Here is a 23,402-nt window from a genome sequence, read left to right as displayed (position 1 = left end):
CTAGGCACAGTTTAGCAAAATTTTGGTACTTCTTTGTTTTACTTCCCTAGAGGAAGAGCATAAAACCCCTTCAATATCCGTACTTGGAAGTCACGTGAGTGAGGGCGGAAGTGGAGGTTTCTGCTCACACTTTCCACGAAAATAAGAAAGCTGGCCCCTTGCGGGCTCGATTCGCTCGCCACGCTGCGGGCATGGTGGCTCTCTTCGCTTGCCACATGAATATATTCCCCCTCTATGCCCACTGGGATGGTAAGGAATGACGTTGGACACTGGCAGATGACGTCATTGTACATCTACGGAAGGGGATCTATCTGCTTCCCTTCCCTAGATCACCCTGTCTCAATCTGGTAGCAAAATAAAATACCATGGTTTACGGTAACTGTAGCACGATTCCACCACTAGGCTGAAGAGTATTATAGATGTGTCCACATACACCTATCCTCAAATTGCACCAAATAGCCCTGTCCAATAGGTCCAGTACGAGAGAGCCGCACCATGCTTCTCAACACATATTGCTGTTTAATCTGCAACTTTATACTAATTTCTTCTTGACAAAAACACTAATCCTAAAAACCCTAGTACACTATAAGTGACTTTGTTTTTTTGTTTGACAAAGTGAACAAGATGCTAAATTTAGGAAAATGTATGAAAATCCAAGAATTGCTGCACGTGGCGGCCTAAGTGGCGGCATGCGTCTCACACCATATGGTGTAAAAAAGACACTGTAGGTATATATGTGTAGGGTGTAAATAGGTAACATTTTGTTTACTCCATTTAAGTGAAATTGCTGATAATAAGTGTTTATCATATAGGGTGCTCCACCATTAGACAGCATAATATATGTTTCTTGTAGCTCTTTCCAGTATATCCATCTTCCTAATATGCAAATGACTTCCCCCCTTTTGAAGCCCCAGGTGAACCATAAAATTCTCAGCACCATTATAGCTTTATAGCGCTATTACTGAAGTCATCTTTGTAATCTCACTGTCCTGATGTTCCTGATTGTAAAGTATATGGTTAGAACATCTGATTATTCATATTATTAGATGATGTTTTGTTGTGACTGTAGGGAGGAAACAGACAACATTGCTACAAATGCAACAAATGTGCTCCTTCCAGACATAAAATAACCATTCAATATCACCTAAAGAAATATGCACATTTCAAGTGGTGTGTATATAAAACGATTCTAATGACTATATTGAACATATCATGGCATATTAGGAGCGATTATGTCAGGGGTAATCAACATGCTGCCCTACAGCTGCTGTGGAACTACATATCCCAGCATGCTCTGTCACAGTTTTGCTGTTAGGGCATGTTTATGTGTTATAAAGTATAATGCACATTAAAAGGTTGTGAGGAAACATTGTTGTTTCACTCCTGTATAAAAGCTATAGACCTTCACATTGTTCCTTTCAAATAGCCACAAATGTCCTTGGTAACTTGAAATATCCTTATACTTTACATTATGATTCAGGGTCAGATTAAGGGAGGTTGGGCGACAGGGATGGTCCCCCAGACAGGGTCGGTGTGACCCTGCAATTGCCAAGAACAGGTGACCAGCAGCACCTGTTCCTGGACGGGGGCTGCATTGGCTCTGTGTTCTGCATGCACAGTCGGAACTGAATACAGTGCAGATCGGCTTCCAAGTCCCCTCATAAGTGTCGCGTGACACATCACTTCTGTGATGCTGATGAGGGGCCTCAGAATCCTCTTTGCGCTGTATGCACTATGCATGCAATACACAGAGCTGTCAGAGGCCCTGATTCAGAGCCGGACGCTCTGACAGAGTGCTCGCTCTGAATCAGGGCGTCTTTTTTTTTTTTTTTTTAATGGAGCGGCCTCCTGGCCGCTTGCATTGCTGTGGGTTGCCACCCACAGCTAATGCGAGCGGCCAGGATGATGGTCGCAATGGTCAAGACCATTGCGACCATCGGGCTTGCGATGAGACCCTTGTGGTAGGGTCTCGTGGCTGCAAGCCCCAGAGAGCTTTCGGCTCAAAAAGAGCCGAAAGCTCTCCCACTGACATCACTTGTGATGTCAGTGTGGCCGCCCCCAGACGGTAGGCGTTCTCATGGGAACACCTCTGTCTGGGAAGCCACCCCCCCCGGCCCCCCCCGCCAGAAGGGGCGAGCTGTCACACAACATCGACAGCACGCCCCCTTTGGTGCGAGACCCAGAGCGACGGATTGCCCGTCGCTATCCGGGTCTCGCGCATGCGCACGACGGAGCCGGCTCCGTCGCGCGCATGCGCTCTGGGCCACTATCGACCATCGCTCTGGGCCACCATCGGTCGAGCGCTCAGCGCTTGCGACCAGGTCTGAATCAGGCCCACAGTCCAAAGCATTCAAGAGGAGCCGGCCACAGGAGGAGGTGAGCAATCAGTGTCACCGGGAGCGGTGCCTCTGGGTTGGGGGCACTGTGGGGCATGTTGTGGGGGCAGGGGTACCATGTGGCATATAGGGAGGGGTACTGTGGGGCAAGGTGGCATGGTTGCAATTTTATTGGTGGGGGCCCCACAGCTGCTCCCACAAGCCTTAATGCGGTATTGTTATGATTCCATAGTTTCAGGTTATTTATGTTATCTATGTGTTACACTTCCTTCAATGTACTCTGCTATCTAATATGTTGGTGCTTTACAAATAAAGGATATCAATATATTTAGTAAATAAATAAAGTAAATATATTTAGTACATTTTTTCCATTTTCAAACTACCTTGTGTGTGGACAACAGAAAACTCAAGTATTTGTCAAATATATCCACACGGATAGAGATCCCTATAGAAACCATGTATATATCTGGTTAATGCATGTGAGAATGTGGTCTTCAGGTTCGTTCTACATCAGCGCTTATTTATAGCCATGTTTGATACTGCTTTATTGTTAGAAAGTAAACTGAAAAAAATAAAAATTATGTACTTACATCAGCTACATAACCAATCCTAAAGCTGGTCTTCATTTTTATAATTTTACTAAACTGGACAATTGCTGCACTGTGTATTGCCATCTCCTGACAGGTCTTAATCCAGTCCTGTTGGATGAGATTGCATCTGTAAGGGTAGAACATGCCAGACATGAGTGTGCAGTACGCTTGATCAGTCTGGGATCCGAACAACCATATGTTGCCACCAATGTTTGTAGCCAAATAAGAAATGGCTATGTGTCTTTTCTGTAAAAATACCTTTACCATATATAATTATTTTCATCAATTATTCCAGGCAGAGGCAGATCTAAGGTTATTTGTGAAATATAATTTTCCACATTTTGACAATTATTATAATTAGCATTTATTTCTAAGGCACCACAAATTTCCTCAGCGCTGTACATAATGTCTATTACATTAATAATAAGTAAGGTTTAAGCCTTGATCCTATGTACTGTTTTTACTGTTTATTTTGTATACATTGAGTGGTTGTATATGGTCAGTGTAGCACAGTCACCTCCCCAAGATTTACATTGTTAGTTATCCCAGGAATGTATCCACAAGCAGCTGTGACATTGTAATCATAAACACTGTGCTTCCTTCTCATATCCTGCTCACCTGCATCCTGTAAATTGTTCAATACATTACAGTTGCAGTAACAGAAATTATATTGCTCAACCTTCCTCAATGAGAGGAGGGGGCAGGAGGGTATCTATAAACTGGACTCTATAGAGTCTGCATTTTATAGGTTAAACCAGTGGTTCTCAGGACCCCACACAGGTCACGTTTTCCAGGTCACCCATCAGGTGCACAGGTGTATTCATTACTCCCTGACAAATTTTAAAAGATCCACAGGTGGAGCTAATTATTTCACTTGTTATTCTGTGAGGAGACCTGGAAAACATGCACTATTTGGGGTCCTGAGGACCGAGTTTGAGAACCTGTGGGTTAAACAATGCGGAAAGGGCTGATTATGAAATAGCTAACGCAGGAGATATTAGAGATATCTACAGCATAAGGAACACAAACGTAGCAGACAATGGTTCCCATTATTCTCAATGGTCTGGGCAATTACCCAGATAGTTAACACCATGTTTGTGTGGCCTTATGGTTCTATCCTCATGGGGAGAACATTGCTGGAGAGAGAACATAAAATCCCACCCTGTCAGTCTCCCTGCTCCTCCCGTGCCGACATGTCACAATGATGCCATACGTGCGCACCCATTATGGCCATGTATGCACAGTGTTAGAACATGCTGTAAAGTTATAGTGATAACCAGGTGCGTAGATAGATCTATAAGCTCCATAGCAAAATGTCTATGCTATGCATACATACATACATGAGATTATTGAAGTCTAATCCATCTATCTCTGTTTGTATGTGGACAGATTGAATGGTGATTATAGTTTCTCAACATTCTCAAAGTCAGTAATAGTATTTATCAAACATGATTTCATTAATTAGAATGTGCAATTAGAATTCACAAAATTGTTCCACATATGACTTGCTTTTGTTATGTCATAACTTCAGCAATCATTAGGAACACTTGTACGTTTCATACATTTCACCATTTACAACCTGGAAAATAGTCATGTAGATTGAATATCCTTAGTGTTCATTATAGTATATATAATTGTATGTTATATTTTTCCCTTCTTATGTAGAATGTGACAAGCTCCGAAGGGATGGCTACCGCAGCTCACAGTACTATTCCCAAGGACCAACATTCTCTTCGTCTCCAAACATGGTTTGCAAAAGTTATCAAGAAGATGATGATGAACACAGTAGAAAGGTATCCTATTGAGTGTACCTTGTTTTACAGGCCCTCCTTCTAAGTTTTCAACTGGGATTGCGCAATGAAAAGATGAGCGCCAGAAATATATTTCACATGGAGCCACGAATATGACTTCATTTAGAGAGAAGGACAAGTTTGTAAAATATGCTCCATAGTTAGTAGTGTAGCTTTAAGTGAGACATATTGCTTATTGGTTTTTCAAATACTGCCTTTATTTTGCTTATATTTGCCATTATTATTTAACATTTCTTCTGATAGCTGATATTTTAGATTTAATTTTTAAGATTGTTTACCAATGTACCAATGTATTCTTAAGATGTATACTTTATTTCCTAAGCCTTCTACCAAATTGTTTTTATAATGTGCTATTGTTGTTTTCCTAAAAACATTTCTTTGAAGTGTCCTGGTGACTTCATTATTGGAACAAATGTGATGTCTCTGGGCAGCTGTACACACAACATCTCTTACCTGTCCCCACTATAAGGAAATGGGGATGGTGGAAGATTTGAGCAGGAACATTGGGTATTAGGAAAGAAAGGAGAATTAAGTTGATATATAGTGCCGAAATGAAGATGAAAACAAACTTATTATATAAAGCTGTTTCACTATAATTCCTGTACAGGCTGATAAGAAGAGGGGGTACTATGGGCTTAATTCAGAGATAGACTCATATTACACAGCCGCTTCGTCTTTGTACGCAGTAGCTGTGTGATAATACTGTATGCTAATTCAGCAGGTGACATCTTGTGTAAATAGATGCTTCCTGTCCGCTTCTCTGATCCACTGCTGCGTTCGAGGACTGCGTGTACATCGGTCATCTGAGTAAAACTCAGGTTATTCCGGATGAATGGGAAATTGATGCTGCTGAAGCCAGTGAAGCTGCATCCAAGGACGCAGACCCTGGCTTCAGCACACCCGGAAAATGGGACTGACACGCCCCCATTTTCTGGGACACAACCTGTCACCGCCCCCAAACGCCAACAACATATCAATCATGCAGTGGCGCTTGGGGCAATGCGACATTGCAGCCCCGGATCCGCACGTGCACAGTCTGGCTCCTGCGCATGCCTAAAAATATTGGAGATTTACGTAAACATCGGGTTTATGTACATCTCTGAATTATTTCCTATATTAGTACAGAATTGATTTTTAGTTGATTTTGAGGTGCAGTGTCCAATGTAACAATGGGCTGGGCAGCTTTGCATATTTCTTCATTTTCCAATCTGTTAGATCTCAGCTGCAGATTGGTGACAGATGGACTGTTAAGCAGCATATATAGTTATCACACTCACCAACACGTGATTTCCTGCAGGATTTTTTCCATTAGTTAAATTAACCACAAGAAGGATGAGCCGCATGGAGTCATTCTTCTGTTTTCTGCCTTCTATTCCTCAGAGGAAAAGCAGCAGCGCACTTCTCATTCATTAATTAATATTCAACTATGGCGCTCAAGCCTCAAGAAGTTTTCCAGAAAGTGATCACAGCTCACAGGAGCTGCCAGTCATACATGTGTTATTCTGGCTACACCCCAGCTCAATATGCTCTTAGTAATTGCTGTGTAGAGTGGGCATGAGGGGAGAGAGTGCTCCCTCCTGCACGTCATTGCAGAGGATACCATGTGATAAACAATAGACATAACAATGGAATCAATATGTACAGCATAGCTAACAAATAATGTGTGTAGCAGCATTTCTGAAGACAGTACGTATCGTTATGTTTACCCATTGAATGTTTAATGCTCAGCATGTTCATCTGCAATCTCTGGTATTCTTTTACTCATTCTCTCCCTTCTCTGTACAGTCTAATGTATTAGGATGCATCTGTCAGTCTTGCCATAGTGTCTGCTGTTGCTTGGTGCCCTGGAACATTAAGGTACACAGGCTGTAGTGTAAACACCCTTCAGTCAGTAGATTTCAAAGGTCTGCATCCCCTTCAATTCTCCTCACCAGCGTTGACCTTCAGGATAAGGCCATGATTACTGTAAATGGGAGTCTCAACCTAAAATAGAAATTGAGCCATTATGGAAAGTAATCTTCTAATATTCACAAATGTATATGTAACATACTATTAGGAGGATGTAAGAAGCAGTTACTGCGTTGAGGTCAATGGCTGGGGAGGCACACATGGAGATGGGTCTGAGTGCTGAGAGCCTGTCTCTCCGCCTACTCACTGTAACTCTCCCATCACTACAGTAATCAGTGTCCATTGATTCTTCTACCTGCATCACTGTGTCTTCTCTTGCTTCTACTGACTAAGCTCCGATCTCTAAACACTGCAATGCACTTCCTGGTCACATGACACATCCAAGGTGTCCATCAGTGCTCAAGGCACGCCTCTGTACTCAGAGGCATGCCTCTATTAGCTCTCTTTCTGTGCAGCTTACTGCCCGTTGTGTGGCCCCGCCCCCAGCTCTGCAAGCAGTATCTGACTAAACAGAAGCGGGTCTGAGCTGTTGCTGTCTCATCTCTCATCTCCCTGCAGTGCTAGGGAGCTCCACAAAGCTGGTGAGTGTTAACTATAAAAATGATTACAATAAGCAAAGATGTTTATAAGTTATAAATATCTTCTTTGTATTATTCTAATAATTTTTATATCAAATCTCAGGTGTATGACAGGGGAGGCTCTGACACTGTGCGTAACATATTAGGTGTACTGATAGGAAGTCTGCTGAGCATAGGACAACTACCCATAATCAGACCCTGATGTCAAATATCTCCAATTGTACATATATACTTGTGAATGTTATAAGTTGTATAGAGCAACCTTTATTTTAGTTCTGGTGAACATTTGACCCTAAATAAAACCAGTAAAGTCTTATCTTCAAGATGATTCAGTAATTTCTCTGCACTCTGATCCTGCGATATAAATGTGGATTTGTCATATTATTTATAATATATACTAAAAACATGATCCACAATGATGCATACCACATAAAATTATAATTCATATGTGTCCATACTTTAAGATTCTTACACATCTAGTTTGAAGGAATTGGTACAGTTCTTTTTCTTCTCCTTTTTGTTTCTCTTTACTCTTTATTAATCTTCTATCCACACAAAGGTATTTAGGTTTTCTTCCTCAAAAACACAGAATCGAGAACACATAGTGCAGTACTGTCACATACGAACAGCACAGAATTTATTTATACACATCTCACTTACATGTGAAAGAGAAGTAATAGGCATATAACACCTCAAGGTGTATCAACTGGTCTCCACACACCACCATTGCTTCCTTTATTAAGAAGGAATTAACACAGTTTCTTTTATCCTTTCCCTCTTTTTCGTCTTATCTCCACACTAAGGTAACCCGGTTTTCTTCCTCAGATATAGAAAGAGACCAAAAAAATACGTGGTGCAATATTGTCACACACAAAGAGCACAAATGTATTTATACATCTCACTCACATGTAAACAAAAATGAACAGGCATATAACACCACACAGGTTTATCAAGGGATTTCCACACAACAGGATTACCCTCCTATAGGTGGCAAGGGGATAAGAAGTCCAAAGTTCCGGATTGGAGAAGAAAAAGAACTGTACCAATTCCTTCAAACTAGATGTGTAAGAATCTTAAAGTATGGACACATATGAATTATAATTTTATGTGGTATGCATCATTGTGGATCATATTTTTAGAACATATATTGTTTTGTGAAGATTCCTCATTTGTATTCACGGGCTGCAATCTACGGCTTGCACAGATTTTAAATTATTATATTTGTATGTTATTTTTATTTATAATAGCTTATGTACACATCTATAAATTAAGCTACCACCACTGGAAAGCTCTATTTACTATCCCCATATGGATCATGTGAGGTTTTTTGCAAAATACTCGAAGTATTTTCATGAATGATAATTAAACCATCTAATTAATTAAATAATTTTGCAAATTTGAATGAATCCATGTTATTTTATCAAACATATGCCATGGCAGGATCAGATTACAGAAGCCCCAATCATCTGTCGCAGCCACAGGAGCCATTGCTATAATATACACTTCTGGTTCAATCATGACCCTGTTCTGGAAACGCTGTCCTGCTTGTAATAGAATAGTATTACATATAGTTAGACCTTTGCTTAATAAGTAATAGTCGTCTGGTTTACAATGTTGCCTATTTCAGGCCACCAAAGGAACAGGTAAAGTAAAGCCTAATACTACAACATACCTATTATACACGTTTAATGTAAGGGCCCTGCACAGCATTCCGGTCGCACTTGGTGACATTTCTAATTTAATTCACTCAACTAAGTGCAGTACACATGAAATACATCTGTTGAAACAGTTTATTTGGTTCATCCTGATGTGATATAGTGTATATATTTGTCGCAGCTAACCAAAGTCTAACCCCGCCAGAATAGCAGAAATATAGGATAGTTAAATAGTAACTCCAATTTGACTTCTATGTGTCCAAATTGCTCATTAGTCAAGTTACTAAGCAGTTATGATTTACAATCAGATCACAAAAACGTATGGGGAATATTAGTATTGTTCAGGTTATCTAAGCACATGATACGTTCCAGAGCTATCCTAATCTGTTAAATATGATTCAAAAACATAAAATACAATTTATTAGTAAGTGAAGTAAAATAAATCAGAAGGGATAAAACATTAACATGTATCTGGATGGACTTGCCATCATGTATCATTGATTGCACTGTGTATTTAGACTGAATGGCCACTACTCCTGCCTCTCACTGAGCATATAGGGTTCTAGTAATCATAATTAAAAAGAGAACATGTTGCAACTGTAAGAGTAGAACTAATTTATTATATAGCTTCCTGAACTTAAAGCTACAAGCTCATTTGTAGGAGCAAAATAAGATCTTGTTTCTTTAATATTTGGAATATCTGTTTAAAATATTATTGCACCTACTTGCATCATTATTTTTATACAAGAACTCCCAAACTGTAAGTCAGGGACCTCTATGACCTATATTTTGCGGCTGGTGGTTGGTGGTAAGATCAGTTTAAGCCACATAAATGCCAGAAGGCAGACACAAGAGACAGCTCAGACAGGTCACATAGGGGCTGCGCCGATTAAACAGTCAATTTTCAGGACTTCTAGGAAGCAGTTTACGGTAGCTCCATTCCTCAGGGTCCGCTTCATACACTATCTATAAATATGTGCTTGTACCCCATATATTTCATAGTTTACCATAAAAAAAAAATAAAAAATATATATATATATATATATATATATATATACTGTGTGTGTGTGTATATATATATATATATATATATATATATAAAAACAGAACTGTAAAACAAGTTTCAGTTTGTGAAAATCATCTCATTTATAGCTACAGTGATATCATACTTTTAACATGTCATTCCCAGTTGATTTTTTTTTTTAATGGGGATATAACTTTTTAACGGCATCTTACATATTACTATTGCATGGCATAGGTACTGAATAATTCTATTTCTTCTACCCTTTAAAATATAAATACAGCCAAAATGTGGTCCCAAAAAGGTTGTTTCCATTTTAGGTAAAATTATCCTATGTATTTCCCTTTTTTGTTATTAGTATTAATGAATATTACAGGCACCAATGTAAGCATTGAAAGGGAACTAAAGCTTATATAAATGTATAAAATTATCTTTACTATCTATTTTATTTTTAAATGGAACAGTTTTATTTAATTAGTATGATATACATTTTCTTCTATGCTTGTTGTCATATTTCTGATCAGATCTGCCCAAAATAGGTCAAACATTTTGAATAAATGACCTATAGTTGGATGTAATGACAAATATATGCTACTATAGATTTTCTCCTAGGCTTCCTACACACCATTTGTGAAACCTGTTAGCATTTGTTAATAACATACAATGGTGGGACCATTCTGTGTAAGAAAGTGACCAGTGTGAGCTCTTATTCATGTTAATAATGTTAATATGTGGACACACAAGGTTTTCTGTGCAGAATGACTTATCGTAATATTCTACTAAAACATTTATAAATCTGAATTAATCTTTGCTTTAAAATGGATCTGGAGACTGTATTCTTATGCACATTATTTCAGCCTATAAAATGTCTGACCTAGTGGTAGTAGAAACCAGAAGCCCTTTAATATCCATAAATCTTTTTTTAATGTTTAGTTCTACATTAGTATTGCTTCACCTCACATATATAACCTTTTCTCATTTCTATTACCTAATATATACTCTTTTATTCATTAGCTAATGCGACCGTCTTTGTTTATAGTTTTCAGTTTCTTCAAATGAAGAAGAATGGCTCCTGACTGGGAAAAGACCCAAAACCCCAGTGTCCCATGAGTTCTCCGAAACACACACCAATTGGACCAAGTCACTCCCACTTCCTACTCCAGAGGAGAAAATGCGTCAAGATTCTCAGGCAATACAGACTGATGTGATCCCCATAAATATAACCGGTATGATCAGAATCCAGAATGCCAGAGGGGAAATACAATGATTAAAAGATCTAGATGTCTATAAAATATCACCTTAACGGAAAATCCCTGTTACATAAACACGTTGTCTGGCCTTAAAAGGTTCACTTTTCTGAAGGATATTTAATGCATGTAGATTCTCACTAAGGGATATATTTACTAAAGTGTGTTTTTAGAATTGGAGATGTTGCCCATAGCAACCAATCTGATTCTACCTAACATTTATCTAGCACCTTCTAGCAGATAATAACTAGAATCTGATTGGTTGCTAAGGGCAACTCCTCTACTTCTAAAAACCTGCACTTTAGTAAATTGACCCCTTAAAGTTTGGCAAACCCATGTTGCACAGAAAGAGGGGGTGTTTTATACATAAAAGTGTGGACAGATTTAGAGATGGAGTGGTGCATCCCGACTCATCTGTAAATCATAGTGTAAAAATAAAGTTCAGGATTTGTCTGCTACATGGATAAGGATGAGCCAGTATTTACTCTACTTGCAAATTTACATAGCAACCCTTTCATCCCAACAAGGTTTCTCCAAGTGCACATTTTCCTTTACCTGGAATTGCCATATACATAACAACACAATAAGGTTGAAGAAAGATCCTCCTTGTACTCAAAAATGCCATTTTGATCCATTTTATATACTTGAGGAGAAAAATAGAAACTGTACATTAGATGATCTAGTGTATGAGTTGTTTAGCACATGTAATACTTTGTGTGTGTAGACAAGTATTGTACATAGGTATATAGAGGTACAATGGACTTGTCAGGAAGATGTATAGCACAGCTAGCCTAAGGATAATTATTAATATCTCATTTGTTTTTGCTGCCCACGTTGATAAAAGGATATTGAGGCCGGAATGTACTAACGGCGAAAATGTGGTAAAACCCCCGAAAATGCAGTTTTTGGGGCTTTTACTGCATTCCGCAAATGTACAAAGCACCGTAATAATATGCATTCCGATGCATCGTCCCAATGGGTAATGCCACCTCCAGGTGGCGTTGCCCAATAGAAGCCTATGGGTTTCTTATTGGGACACTCCAGGCTGGGAGGCCAGCATGTGCATAGTGATGCCAGATGGACTTCTGGGTGTTAAACCCAGAAGTTACTCTGTCCAGGGCCATTGCAAAGGACAGCTCTTATCGGGAGAGCTGTCCTTTGCGATATTCTTGGTACATGCCGCGATAATGAACCGCAGTATGTACCCGAAGTCAGGGGAGATGTACCGCATTGCAGAAGCGATGCTTAGTACATCCCGCCCAAAAACAGATGTTTTTTTTGTAACTAAAAATATTTGAATTCTACATGCATAGGTTTTTCCATACAGGTGTATAGCTGTATTTCCTTAAATGACAAAATCATGCTTATCAGTGTCACTGTCATGTGACAATGAAACTTACTTCCCATTGGGTGAAGCATGTTCACTCTCAGGCGAGATCATTCAGTCTTTTTCTAATGCTGGACATTGTTAGATAAAATGTCTGTCAGACCGACAGACATTTTATGTGACATGCCTGACACCCAATAGATATCATGGATATACACTGTGAGAAATGTCACAGTGTATGGTCTCATGATATCTGCGCTCCTCCCCTAGGGAGGAGACATTTCCACGTTCCTCCCCTATGAAGGAACAGGGGAAATGTCGGGAGGATGGCTGCAGCAGTGCATACACTGCCAGACCAATGATGGGATCAGTTTGCAAGAAAGCTCTGTCCCTGTGAATTCCCTCCCTGCACTTCTTAGGTATTTTTAGCAAATAATACAGAGAAAATGTATGTACATGTGCCGGCCTTAATGTCCCTGCATCTGGAGCCGATTTCTGTGATCAGGCTGTGTGTCTAATAGACCACAGGCTGATAACAGGAAAAAAATAGCTATATTAGAAATTAATGAAATAAAACTTACCTGCATGCTGCACCAAGGAATCTGTAATCAGTAAGCTCCTTCTGTGACCCCCGGTCACCTGATCTGTGCAGTCAGCTGAGATGCAGGCCCGGGAACTCAGCTGACCGCACAGATCAGCTGACCGGGTCACAGAAGGGGCTCAACGATCCCTGGGTACAGGTAAGTTTTATTTATTTTCTATTATAATGTTTTATTTTCTCTGTGATCAGCCTGTGGTCTATAGACACACAGGCTGATTATAGAAGCCGGCTAAGGCTCTGCTCTGCCTGTCAGCATGCCGAAAAGGTAGAGCAGGAGTAGGGGAGATGGAGAGATGCCTGCATAACGCCATCTTATTTTCACAAGCTCCCTTCAAAATTATTTTACAATTTCTCTTAGTAAATCTGAAATAGAACGCCTTTCCCATGACATGTATGGGGGATGCGATCTGCATACTAAAAGTATGCAAATTCTCCTCTATAAGCCATCTGATTCATTTAAGTGACACTGTAATAATGTGAAACGGGTGTGAAAACACCTGTTTCACATTATTTTAGTAAAAAAAATATTGCTACATATGCCCCCAAGAGAGAAGGGGTCGTGGTAGGTGATCAGTACTTTATATTTGCATGAATGGGATATGCATATATAGAATAATACTGCAGAATTCTGCAGTCCAAACACTGTGATATAACAATGAGCCCCAAAATGATGAGACCTAAAACCTGATACAGTGTAGGAACTAGATTTGCTAAACAAGCAGATGATTCTCTGAGGTTATGTTTTGCATTTAATATTGTTGCCATTTTACATTTCGGAATCAAAACTGCAGAGAACCGACGGCTTGCAAAAGCCACTGCTTAGTAAATTTAGTTTTACTTTAAAACTTTCTTCAGGTATTATTATATCCATATGTAAACCAGTTCAGACATATGAACCCGAGACACATAGTAAGATATGTAGTAGAAATGGCTCTGAAATGTTTAATAATCTATGCAATTCATTTTATACAACACAAAACTAAATACTTAGGTTGTTACTGCAACTTTTATTAAATCCACAAATTCAGCCATTCCTCACTGCACAACTTTCAGAGGAATTAAAATGCCTTGCGCACATTTTTTCATCTTTTTCTGCAGTTAGAATGCAGGTCCGTTCATTTTCCCTTACAAAGCAATACAATGAACTGAGCATTGAGGAGTGGTTTAGTATTGGGGGAGGGTGGGAGCTATGGTGCATGATAAGTATGGTGCAGTGAGCATGCTCATTTTGGAAGACCTAAGGCCAGCTGACACAAAGCCTGAATGTAGTTAAGAATGTGCTGTTAGCATGCATTTGCACAGCTTGTCTCCCCTCTGTCCTGCCTATGGCACCATAGTCTTATTAAAGCATAACATTTGTAGACAAAGGCCAGTACCGTGGAACAGGTAAAAAGGATCAATTATATATATATATAAAATAGCATCTGCACTGCAACACATGAACTCTCCAGTCTGTATAATGGCATGAACTTAGCTCACAGCAAGATTGCCCAGTAACTAAAGCTGTTTCCTCATACAAGGGTGGAAGATGTCAGACAATATACAGTGCTTTAACATCGAAATACATTGTGGTACATTTCAGATCATGCCATATCTGAAATTGATACATAGTAAACATTTCAAGCAAATTTATCATACAGACTTAGGTGCTAAGACATTATAATAATAATGAGGTCTAATATTGTTATTTATAGATATTGTATCTTGAAACAGGATACTGATTGGCACTGTTTAGGGTTGTTAAGTAATGTACATAAATCTAGAAAGTGCAGAATGTGATTTATTTATCTAATAAACAATATACATGGATAATATTAGATTAGCATGAATTTGACTCCAAATATGCTTATTTTAAACCATGTATATTACATAGGAGTATCAGTCAAATGCATTTTAGTTGAACATGTCTAATTATTCCTTAAGCTGCATACACACACAACGATTTAGTTAATGAATGATTTTAGTAAACGATTTTCGTTCATTTTTTTCAAGGGAAAAATGAACGAAAATCGTTTACTAAAATAGTTCACTTACTAAATGTAATGAACGAATATTTTGAACTACAAACGATTTAGCATATTCCCTTACTGAAAATCGTTGAGTTGGTCAGTCTGACTGAACTACAAACGTGAACGCGCATGAACGATAATGGTTTATGGATTTGACTCAGAAAGTGAACGTTTTTTTCAACGACTGAACGATAAACGATATTATCGATAATCGTTCAAAAAATTTGTGTGTGTATGCACCTTTGATAATAATATTGTTTTGTTTTGGTATTCGTCATTATGATGGTACCTTGATACAGCCTGTAGGGGGGGAGTGTTGCTATTAATGTGAATGCTTTCCATAGACAGCAACTTGCTATATTGTGAACCACCAGAATAAAACTATTAATAAAATAAATTTAGCAGTTAAATTATTTCCCACTGTATAAATATATATTTTTTTAGTTTTCTTTAATGAGGTCTGGTTAAGATTTATGGATAAAGGTTAGTGTAGAGTTTTGGATGCATGCTGCTTTTATTGCTGCTTGATATTACTTATCGCATGGTTTTTTTTACTTTATACTTCATTAAAAACTAGTGGCCAGGTGTAGGTTTAATGCAGGGTGCTTAAGAAACATGCATGCTGTCTGTGGATTCTAAGCTGCAGTATGCATTGCCACAATGTGTGTCAATGGGCACAGCCTGACAGTTCTGTTATTTATTTAGTGTAAACCATATTGTCACAATAAGGTTCTGTTATAACTGAATACCTGTAATACTTTTCTGTATTTTATTTATCCACCAAAATAGTCATATTTGTAGTTGCAAATTAGTATCCAAATGTTCCACATTACAGGCTTTAGTCAGATGAATGGAGCTTACATAAATGAGAGTCTGCCTCTGCAAATGACCACAATCAAAGCTAATGCAAAGCAAATCTCCTAGTCTACTGTGTGATCTAGGCCAGATACAGGTGGATTAGGTGGCTTAATTCAAGTCTTAAAGAAACCCATTGTTTTTCCTACTGGCTTTCAGAATATCCTTGGAAACACTAGCATACACAATAACCTGCACCAAATCTTTCTTATTTTGCTCATTACAATGCTACTTAGATAATTCCCATAAATAGTAGTACTCTTAATTTGTACTATTTTTATATATGTTTTTATTATTTTGCATAAATTAGTACTCAGCATCTCCCTGCTCTCTCATAATGGGAATCACTGAGTGTCCTGGAATAGTAAGGCAGAATTTATGAGAGGGTTGATCGTCTGATTTAAGGTTAACACGCATCATTTGAATTATAATGTAAGTTTAAAAAGTAAAAAAAAATTCCTTGCCATTCATATGTAGCTTTCCAGGTTATCTGGATTATATCTATCTGTCTGTACGTGGATAAACATTGACCTATGGGAAGATGTCTTTTAGGAGAAGCTGCACCACAAAAAAATACCTGGACATTCATTTGCACTATACAATTTTGTGCAATATAGGTGAACATATATATATATATATATATATATACATATATATATATATATATATATATATATATATAATAATGGTGGCAATGCCCAGTTGACTATATTTTTCTTAATACCATAAATTCACAAAATGGCATTTCTCCAATTACTGAAGGAGACAGTAACAGGTTACATTGCAGTTTGGAAACCTTATTGTGACAGCATGGTCTTTCATATATGCCTCTGCTCTAGAATTACTAACATCATCCATTAATACCTTCTTTGTTATTGTCCCAATAATTTTGAGGTAACCGATGCATGATGTTAGCGTGCTTGGAATTAATGTTGCCTTGCTTGTTCTACTACTCTGTATCAGGGGAGAATTTCGACCGCCAAGCCAGTTTCCGGCGGTCTCTTATTCATACTGACACTGTGGTAAGACGTCCGAAGAAAGTCAAAAGGAGAAAGACTATTACAGGCGTCCCAGACAACATACAAAAGGAGCTAGGTACGGCTCATCAGAACTGTATTCCACCAGCAACAATCATCCTCATTGCTCACCACTCTCAGCCTAATTACATCTACCGCCACCCATCAAACAATACAGTCTGATAGCCTTTAAAAACCAAAATAATATGGATGTGTTGAAGCCGTTCACAGTTGTAATAAAGGGAAAATTCTACTAACCTCTTATACTTAAATGCTAGAACTTCTGAGGTGTTATACTTACAACTATTCTTTTCCCATTGTACAAATTCTGACCCACCATAATTTCTGTACTCTGATCTAACTAACAGCAAGCATACTAAATGCCACTAGAACTGTCAGGTAATGTACTGCTTCAATTCAACTTAACTCAACAGTATATTGACATGGGAGTCCTCTGACTGTAGCACCTATCGTTCATATGTTATGAGAAGCATTGGTGTCTGTAGTGGGATTTACTTTATCAGCATATTCTCAAAGTGGCGTGATTCTGTAATTATCTGTATGTGCTGAGCATGAGGTGTAGGCACTGTTGTGTGTACAGATGATTCAATAGTCAAGAGCAGTAGGGAATCTGGTAACTTTATATTAGAATTATTACCATGGAAATGAATCTGTAGAATGCACAATCACTTGTACTGAGTCCAGGTTATATCTAGCATACGAATGCAGGATGCATATATAATATATGCTGCATGTACTGTAGAATGTATGTATACAAAGGTAAAAAACTAAGGGCTTGATTCAGAGGTGGATGCTGTAGCAGCTGGACTTTTGTTGCAGCCGCTACTTCGTCTGCATGGTAATGCCACAGCTGGTGGGAGTCCTATTGAAATGGCCACTGGGCATGGAGCAAGTTAGAAGTTGTGGGCCTGATTCAGGTTGGTTTGCACGCACCCCGCTCGCTGCGAAAATCTGCTAATGAATGCAATTGCACTGCAACCGCAGCTCTATAGCAAGACGCCCACCACTGTATAAAACCGCCCACTTCCCATAACATGTATCCGCAAGTCAGCAAAAACATCGGTAACATCAGAACCATCCGCTCAGTTGTGGTTGACCTGACCCAACCGCACAAACCGCTAAACTTCCTGTCGCCATCTAGACCTCTACCAGCATATGCTATCACAGGGGCTTAATTATGCACACCCCTGTAACGGCGTTTAAATGCCCAGGCACGCCTGTGTTTCTCTGACCACCCCCCATCACCACCCTCAAACAGTCACTTCCTGTCAATCACTGTGTGAAGACTCTGCGTGTTCACTGTGATCGCTATCCTGATCACAGTGGGCGGTTCGTGCACACGCACTGTGTCTTATATGCATGCGCAGAATGCAAACATCGGCTGGCTGCGTGCGAACGCAGCCTTGCGATCCAACCTGAATCAGGCCCAGTACTCACAAAGGTGCACCATCGATTGGACATTAGCCGCACTATCGGACATTCCAGTCCCTGACACCGATGCACCTGCCGCCATTGGCTCCCCCCACAGTCACCGCCCAGGAATGCCTATCGGAATTGCATGGATCTTCAGGCAATTTCGATCTGTGTCCCCTGGCAGTAACCATTGGGACGCATGTGCAGTGCATATCAGCCGCTTGTGCCCAATGTTTTACTTGGGTACACCTCTGAATCACCCTCAAAAGTTGGTATAATTTCTGTCACAATTCTACTAGTTTTTAAAATACCATAAGTTTTTTGTTTTAAAACCAGTAGCTATTCACTTGCAGTTCAATGTTACAGGTGTTATAGTGCATTATAAGAAAAACTTGCAACCTCTAAAGTTGAGATTTTCAAATTGTCGCCCTGTCTTTTAATATGAACATTCAATTATTTTCTTGCATGCTGTGGTGCTGCCATTAACATTCTAATGATTGCCATTTATAATTATTTTGATTAATTTGACTATACCAGGTGCTTTCAGCTGCATTGCTTTTACTTTCTCACATGCCCAATGTTTGTATTTTTCCTTTAATCAGAATTCCATTAAGTAACAGAATGTAATGGCTAAATGGTCTTATACAACTTGTCTAATTCTTTTTATTCTAATTCAACAGCAGGTACAGGACAGACAGGTTTTAGAGGGCATTCAATGCACATACCAGATAACTATAATGCACTGGACAATCTAGAACTATGCCGCTCTCCAACACAGCGGTCCGATACCAGGGACTTCAGCTGCCAGACTGATGAGATAAAGATAGTGCCCCCCTCTGTCCGAAGGATCCGAGCCCAGAAAGGACAAGGCATAGCAGCTCTGATGTCTAGTTCATCTGGTAACATGTCCTCCCTAAGTGACCCAGCAGGATGTACTCTTCGTCCAAATGGCGACTTGAATTTCCGCAGCTTGCCGAGGCCAGGAGCCAGGGTCTGTTTACAGTCTATTGAGCAAAAGCCTGAAAGGTCCAGCCAGATGGAAGACTCTTACATCACTTTGCCACGTCAATTAAGCAAACTACAGGTGGATAATAGTGTAATACATCTGAGGAATAACCCCAGAGCTGGCACACTTCAAAGGCCGAAGTCCCAAGAAATCCGGGGTTCAGAAAGAGTTGTTTCAAATCCAGCATGTGTGGTCTCTCCTAATGCAGCTTATTCAACAAGTGTCATCCCAAATGCTATGCTGTCTTCCTCCTCTGAGGTTATTGCTATCCATACCTCACAGAGTACTGGGCAACTGGACAACAAAGCAACATCTCACACCATATTGTCCCATACTAAAAATGTATACAGGGAGCGTAATGTCAGCAATCAAGATGATCACCACTCATCTAGTGGTAACTGGAGTGAAAGCAGTTCAGCCAGGCACTCTCAGAGATCAGATACAATCTCTCCTAATGCTATAACAGTCATCTCCCTGAGTGATCCAGCCATGTCTCTAATCAATACAAACACCATGATCAACAGTCCTCAAACCATGTCATACAAAATCAATGCTGCCTTCAATAGCCACTCTCTGGATAGTGACACACACAGTGAATCAAGCTACTCTGATGGCCGACAAAGAAATGGTAGCGTAACCAGCAGCATTAATAGCACAGACCACTGGCTTTCTGAAAACAGGGAAAATGACACCAGTGTTCCTTTAAGGAAACCATCATCTGCAGTCTCTGGCTCTCCTGTTAGTAATATGAGCACTTGTAGCTCAGAAAGGAAAGCCGACTCCAGCTCACTGTACTCTGTAGACCATGATGGCTATTACACTTCAATGCACTTGGATTCTGGAATAGTTACAAGTAATCAGAGCCATCACAGTGGCACTCAGAACCCACGGCAAAGTGTCATTAATATATTTGATAAGAAAGAGACTCCAAACATAGATGAAAGGTCAAGTTATAGTGACAAATCTCTAACACGCAGCATATCTTTGAAGAAGCCCAAAAAGCCCCCTTTGCCTCCATCTAGAACAGACTCTCTTAGACGTCCACCTAAGAAGAATCTCCAATCCAATGGGCAAGTACTCAATGAAAAGCTTATTGCTACTCTCCAGCAGTCATTGCAGCTAAACTTGAAGAGTAAGAGTAGCAGCTCACCATCACAGAGCCCATGCAGTGACTATGAGGACCCCTGGGTGCTGCGCTCTCGCAGTCAGAGTACAGTCAGTGCAAGTAGTAGTGGCATGTCTACCATGGCTCCCAACATGTACTCTATTTGTCCAGTTACCCCTTCCCAAAGCGAGACTAGTAGCATAAAGTCTGAGTATGCTGAGCAGTGGAGCTACTTCATGGACGAACAGCCAAAATCTACAGTGCATTTTCTTAACAAATCGGTTATTGATTATAGTGCAAGGTCTTCCGTACAACAAAAACATAATGGACATGACAAAAAAGGCAGTTCATCACCGGAAAAGCCTTGTAGAGTCACATCACCATCTAGTGGGTATTCAAGCCAATCAAATACGCCAACCAATCTGACACCTGTACCACTTCTATTAAGAAACATGTCTCCAGGTAATGGAAAAACCAAAATGAAACCCAAAGTGCCTGAAAGAAGATCCTCTTTGATCTCATCAGTTTCTATTTCTTCATCATCTACATCCCTTTCTTCAAACACATCCGACTCCGTACAGCAGACAACTAAAAAACCCACACTAGTCTTGCCATGTACTCCAACACCTCCCCTCACACCAGACTCGCCATCTGCAGTGGATGTAGTTGACTTTGGAACTGTGCTACCAAATAGAAATTTTCCACCTCCCCCTCCAGAGGATGCAGTGTTCCTGTCATCCAAGGGCAATCAGTGGCTTTCAGGCCCTGAGAATGTGGATAAATCTGCACCTGTAACCAGTCCACCACTCCCTCCTCCTCTACCTTTTTTGCAGTCTGTGGCTGCTCCTGTCCCTTCCCGACTAAACACAAAAGCACTACATAAAAAAACTAAGCCATTATCACAAGGAAACAAGGACAGCGGGAACTTTAATACACTAAATATACCCCTCAACAAACAGGACTTGATAAGGCCAAGCGCTCCTCATGTTACTGCTCATGCCCTGCAAATGGTACAGTTAAGGTCTGTTAAAAAAGCATCACAACTGGGGACTGAAAGAATAACTGAGCAGGTGGCACAAGCCAAACTTCACGATGAGACGTCACCGTTATTTTCACAGCCATCTTTAGAGCCATCTGCCACTCTAGACACTAGATACGTCGGAGATGATAAAAATTCCAACTTGCCAAACGAGCAGCTACAATACTCCGATTCTCAGAGAAATTCAGCTGCGTTTACCACTGGTGAGACAGCAAATGCAGAATGCAGAGAAGTGGAATATCAGAATTCAGTACACAATGGAAACAAAACTATTTTGTCCGAAATGCCAGCATCAGAAGAGAAACCAAGTACTTCCCAAAGTACACCAAGTGCATCTCCCAACAAGAAGCCTCCTCCTATTTCAAAGAAGCCCAAATTGTTCCTTATCGTTCCACCTCCGCATCTTGATTTGGCAGCAGAAAAAATAGCTCAACTCAATGCAAATGTGAGAAGTGTGCCAGAAATCTCAGAGAGGGATTCTGTAAGCAATCATTGTAAAGAGATAAATGGTCGCTTAGCTGTGGAGGACAATTCAGAGGAGACTGTTGGTTTGGCTTGCAAAGCAAGTGAAGCTAGTCTATCCCCTTACAGAGTGGTGGAGGACAACACATTTTCCACACTGTCCCCAGTTCTGGGAACTCCAAATCGCCAGGAAGAGGAAGATAAGTCCACAATGTTTGCTGAGGTCGATACTGCAGATAGCAATACAAGGAGAAGTAGCTATGACCTAAAAGCGTCCCAGGAAGACGTAAATGGTAAGAGAAGCCTATTTGTTATTTACTGCCTATCAGAATGAACTCTTTCTGTTTTATATTAACAGTATGTATATATATATATATATATACATATATATTATATATATATGTGTGTGTGTATATATTTATGTATATATTTATATATATATATATATATATTATATATGTCTGTGTTTATATATCTGTGTGTGTGTGCAGCGTTTGACCATAACATTTTACTGTGTTTCTTTCCTCATGTAGCTGATGTTTTTGAGACACAAGCTGCAAGTTCATCGTTTCAGTCTGACAACTGCATAGATGGCAATGAGGAAATATTAACTCCAACAAGACCCAGGACCACTGAGGATCTATTTGCAGTCATTCATAGGTAGCTTTCTTGTTCTTATTGTTTAGACTCTGTGTTTCATAATAATTTAATGCATCTATCACTTCAATAACAATGTGATTTGTGTTTTTACAGTGACAGACGTCAAGTTTTGGTTATTTTTGTTACGTCATGCGGTTTCTGTGTTTTAACTTGTTTAACTATTGTTTGACTTTTTACTGTCTGCATTTACATGAAATGAACATTTGGCACATGTATAAATGCATGGGAGTACCTACATTTGTGTATGTATTACTAAATCTTTCACACAAGATGCTCCTTTATAAAAAAAAATGCATTTAACCTGTATCTGTGGAAAGGTGACTTATTGGCAGAAAGGGTTCCATGAGTGAGCGACTACCCTTGCTTTGGTTATATAGACTCTATCTTTGGTCATAGATTATTATTAACATTTTCTGTTGAAATATCTAGTATTATTTGGCAGCATTGTTTGGTAATGGAAGATTATTTTTTTAAATATATTTTTGCAGGATTAATGTTCTTTTACTTTATTTTGTTGCAACACAATTGTATCTTACGAATTGTATTAGTAGTAAGACTTGAGGGCAATTGTAAAAGGTTCCTAGTTGGCAAAAATGTTGGGATTTCATGCATCAATTTGTTGGTTGGCTTTTCCTTTAAAAAAAAAATCAAAACAAAATAAAAAACACGCTGCTTTAAATCCCGCTGAAAAATCACCCCTTTTCCCAAGTCGGAACATATTACATTTGATCCTTAGGGTGTA

General features: G+C 39.5%; 1 protein-coding gene across 4 annotated transcripts in view; it reads left to right on the top strand.

Moving 5' to 3' along the window:
* The window catches only part of NHSL1 (NHS like 1), a 214,493-nt gene that overhangs the window by 182,101 nt on the left and 8,990 nt on the right, over positions 1-23,402 (top strand). For 2 of the 4 annotated variants that reach the window (XM_088453398.1, XM_088453550.1), the window contains exons 3-7: positions 4,592-4,719; positions 10,939-11,125; positions 16,902-17,033; positions 19,069-22,293; positions 22,534-22,660. In XM_088453398.1, the coding sequence (XP_088309524.1) occupies positions 4,592-4,719; positions 10,939-11,125; positions 16,902-17,033; positions 19,069-22,293; positions 22,534-22,660 (3,799 nt within the window). Of the gene's footprint in view, positions 1-4,591; positions 4,720-10,938; positions 11,126-14,327; positions 14,461-16,901; positions 17,034-19,068; positions 22,294-22,533; positions 22,661-23,402 lie in introns of those variants that run through there. The other 2 variants (XM_088453485.1, XM_088453632.1) reach the window with 2 other exon arrangements.

This window comes from Taudactylus pleione, unplaced genomic scaffold, assembly GCF_031769625.1.
Source record: "Taudactylus pleione unplaced genomic scaffold, aTauple2 ptg000006l, whole genome shotgun sequence".
NCBI classification, from domain to species: Eukaryota; Metazoa; Chordata; class Amphibia; order Anura; family Myobatrachidae; genus Taudactylus; species Taudactylus pleione.
This window is presented reverse-complemented; position numbering and strand designations above follow the sequence as displayed.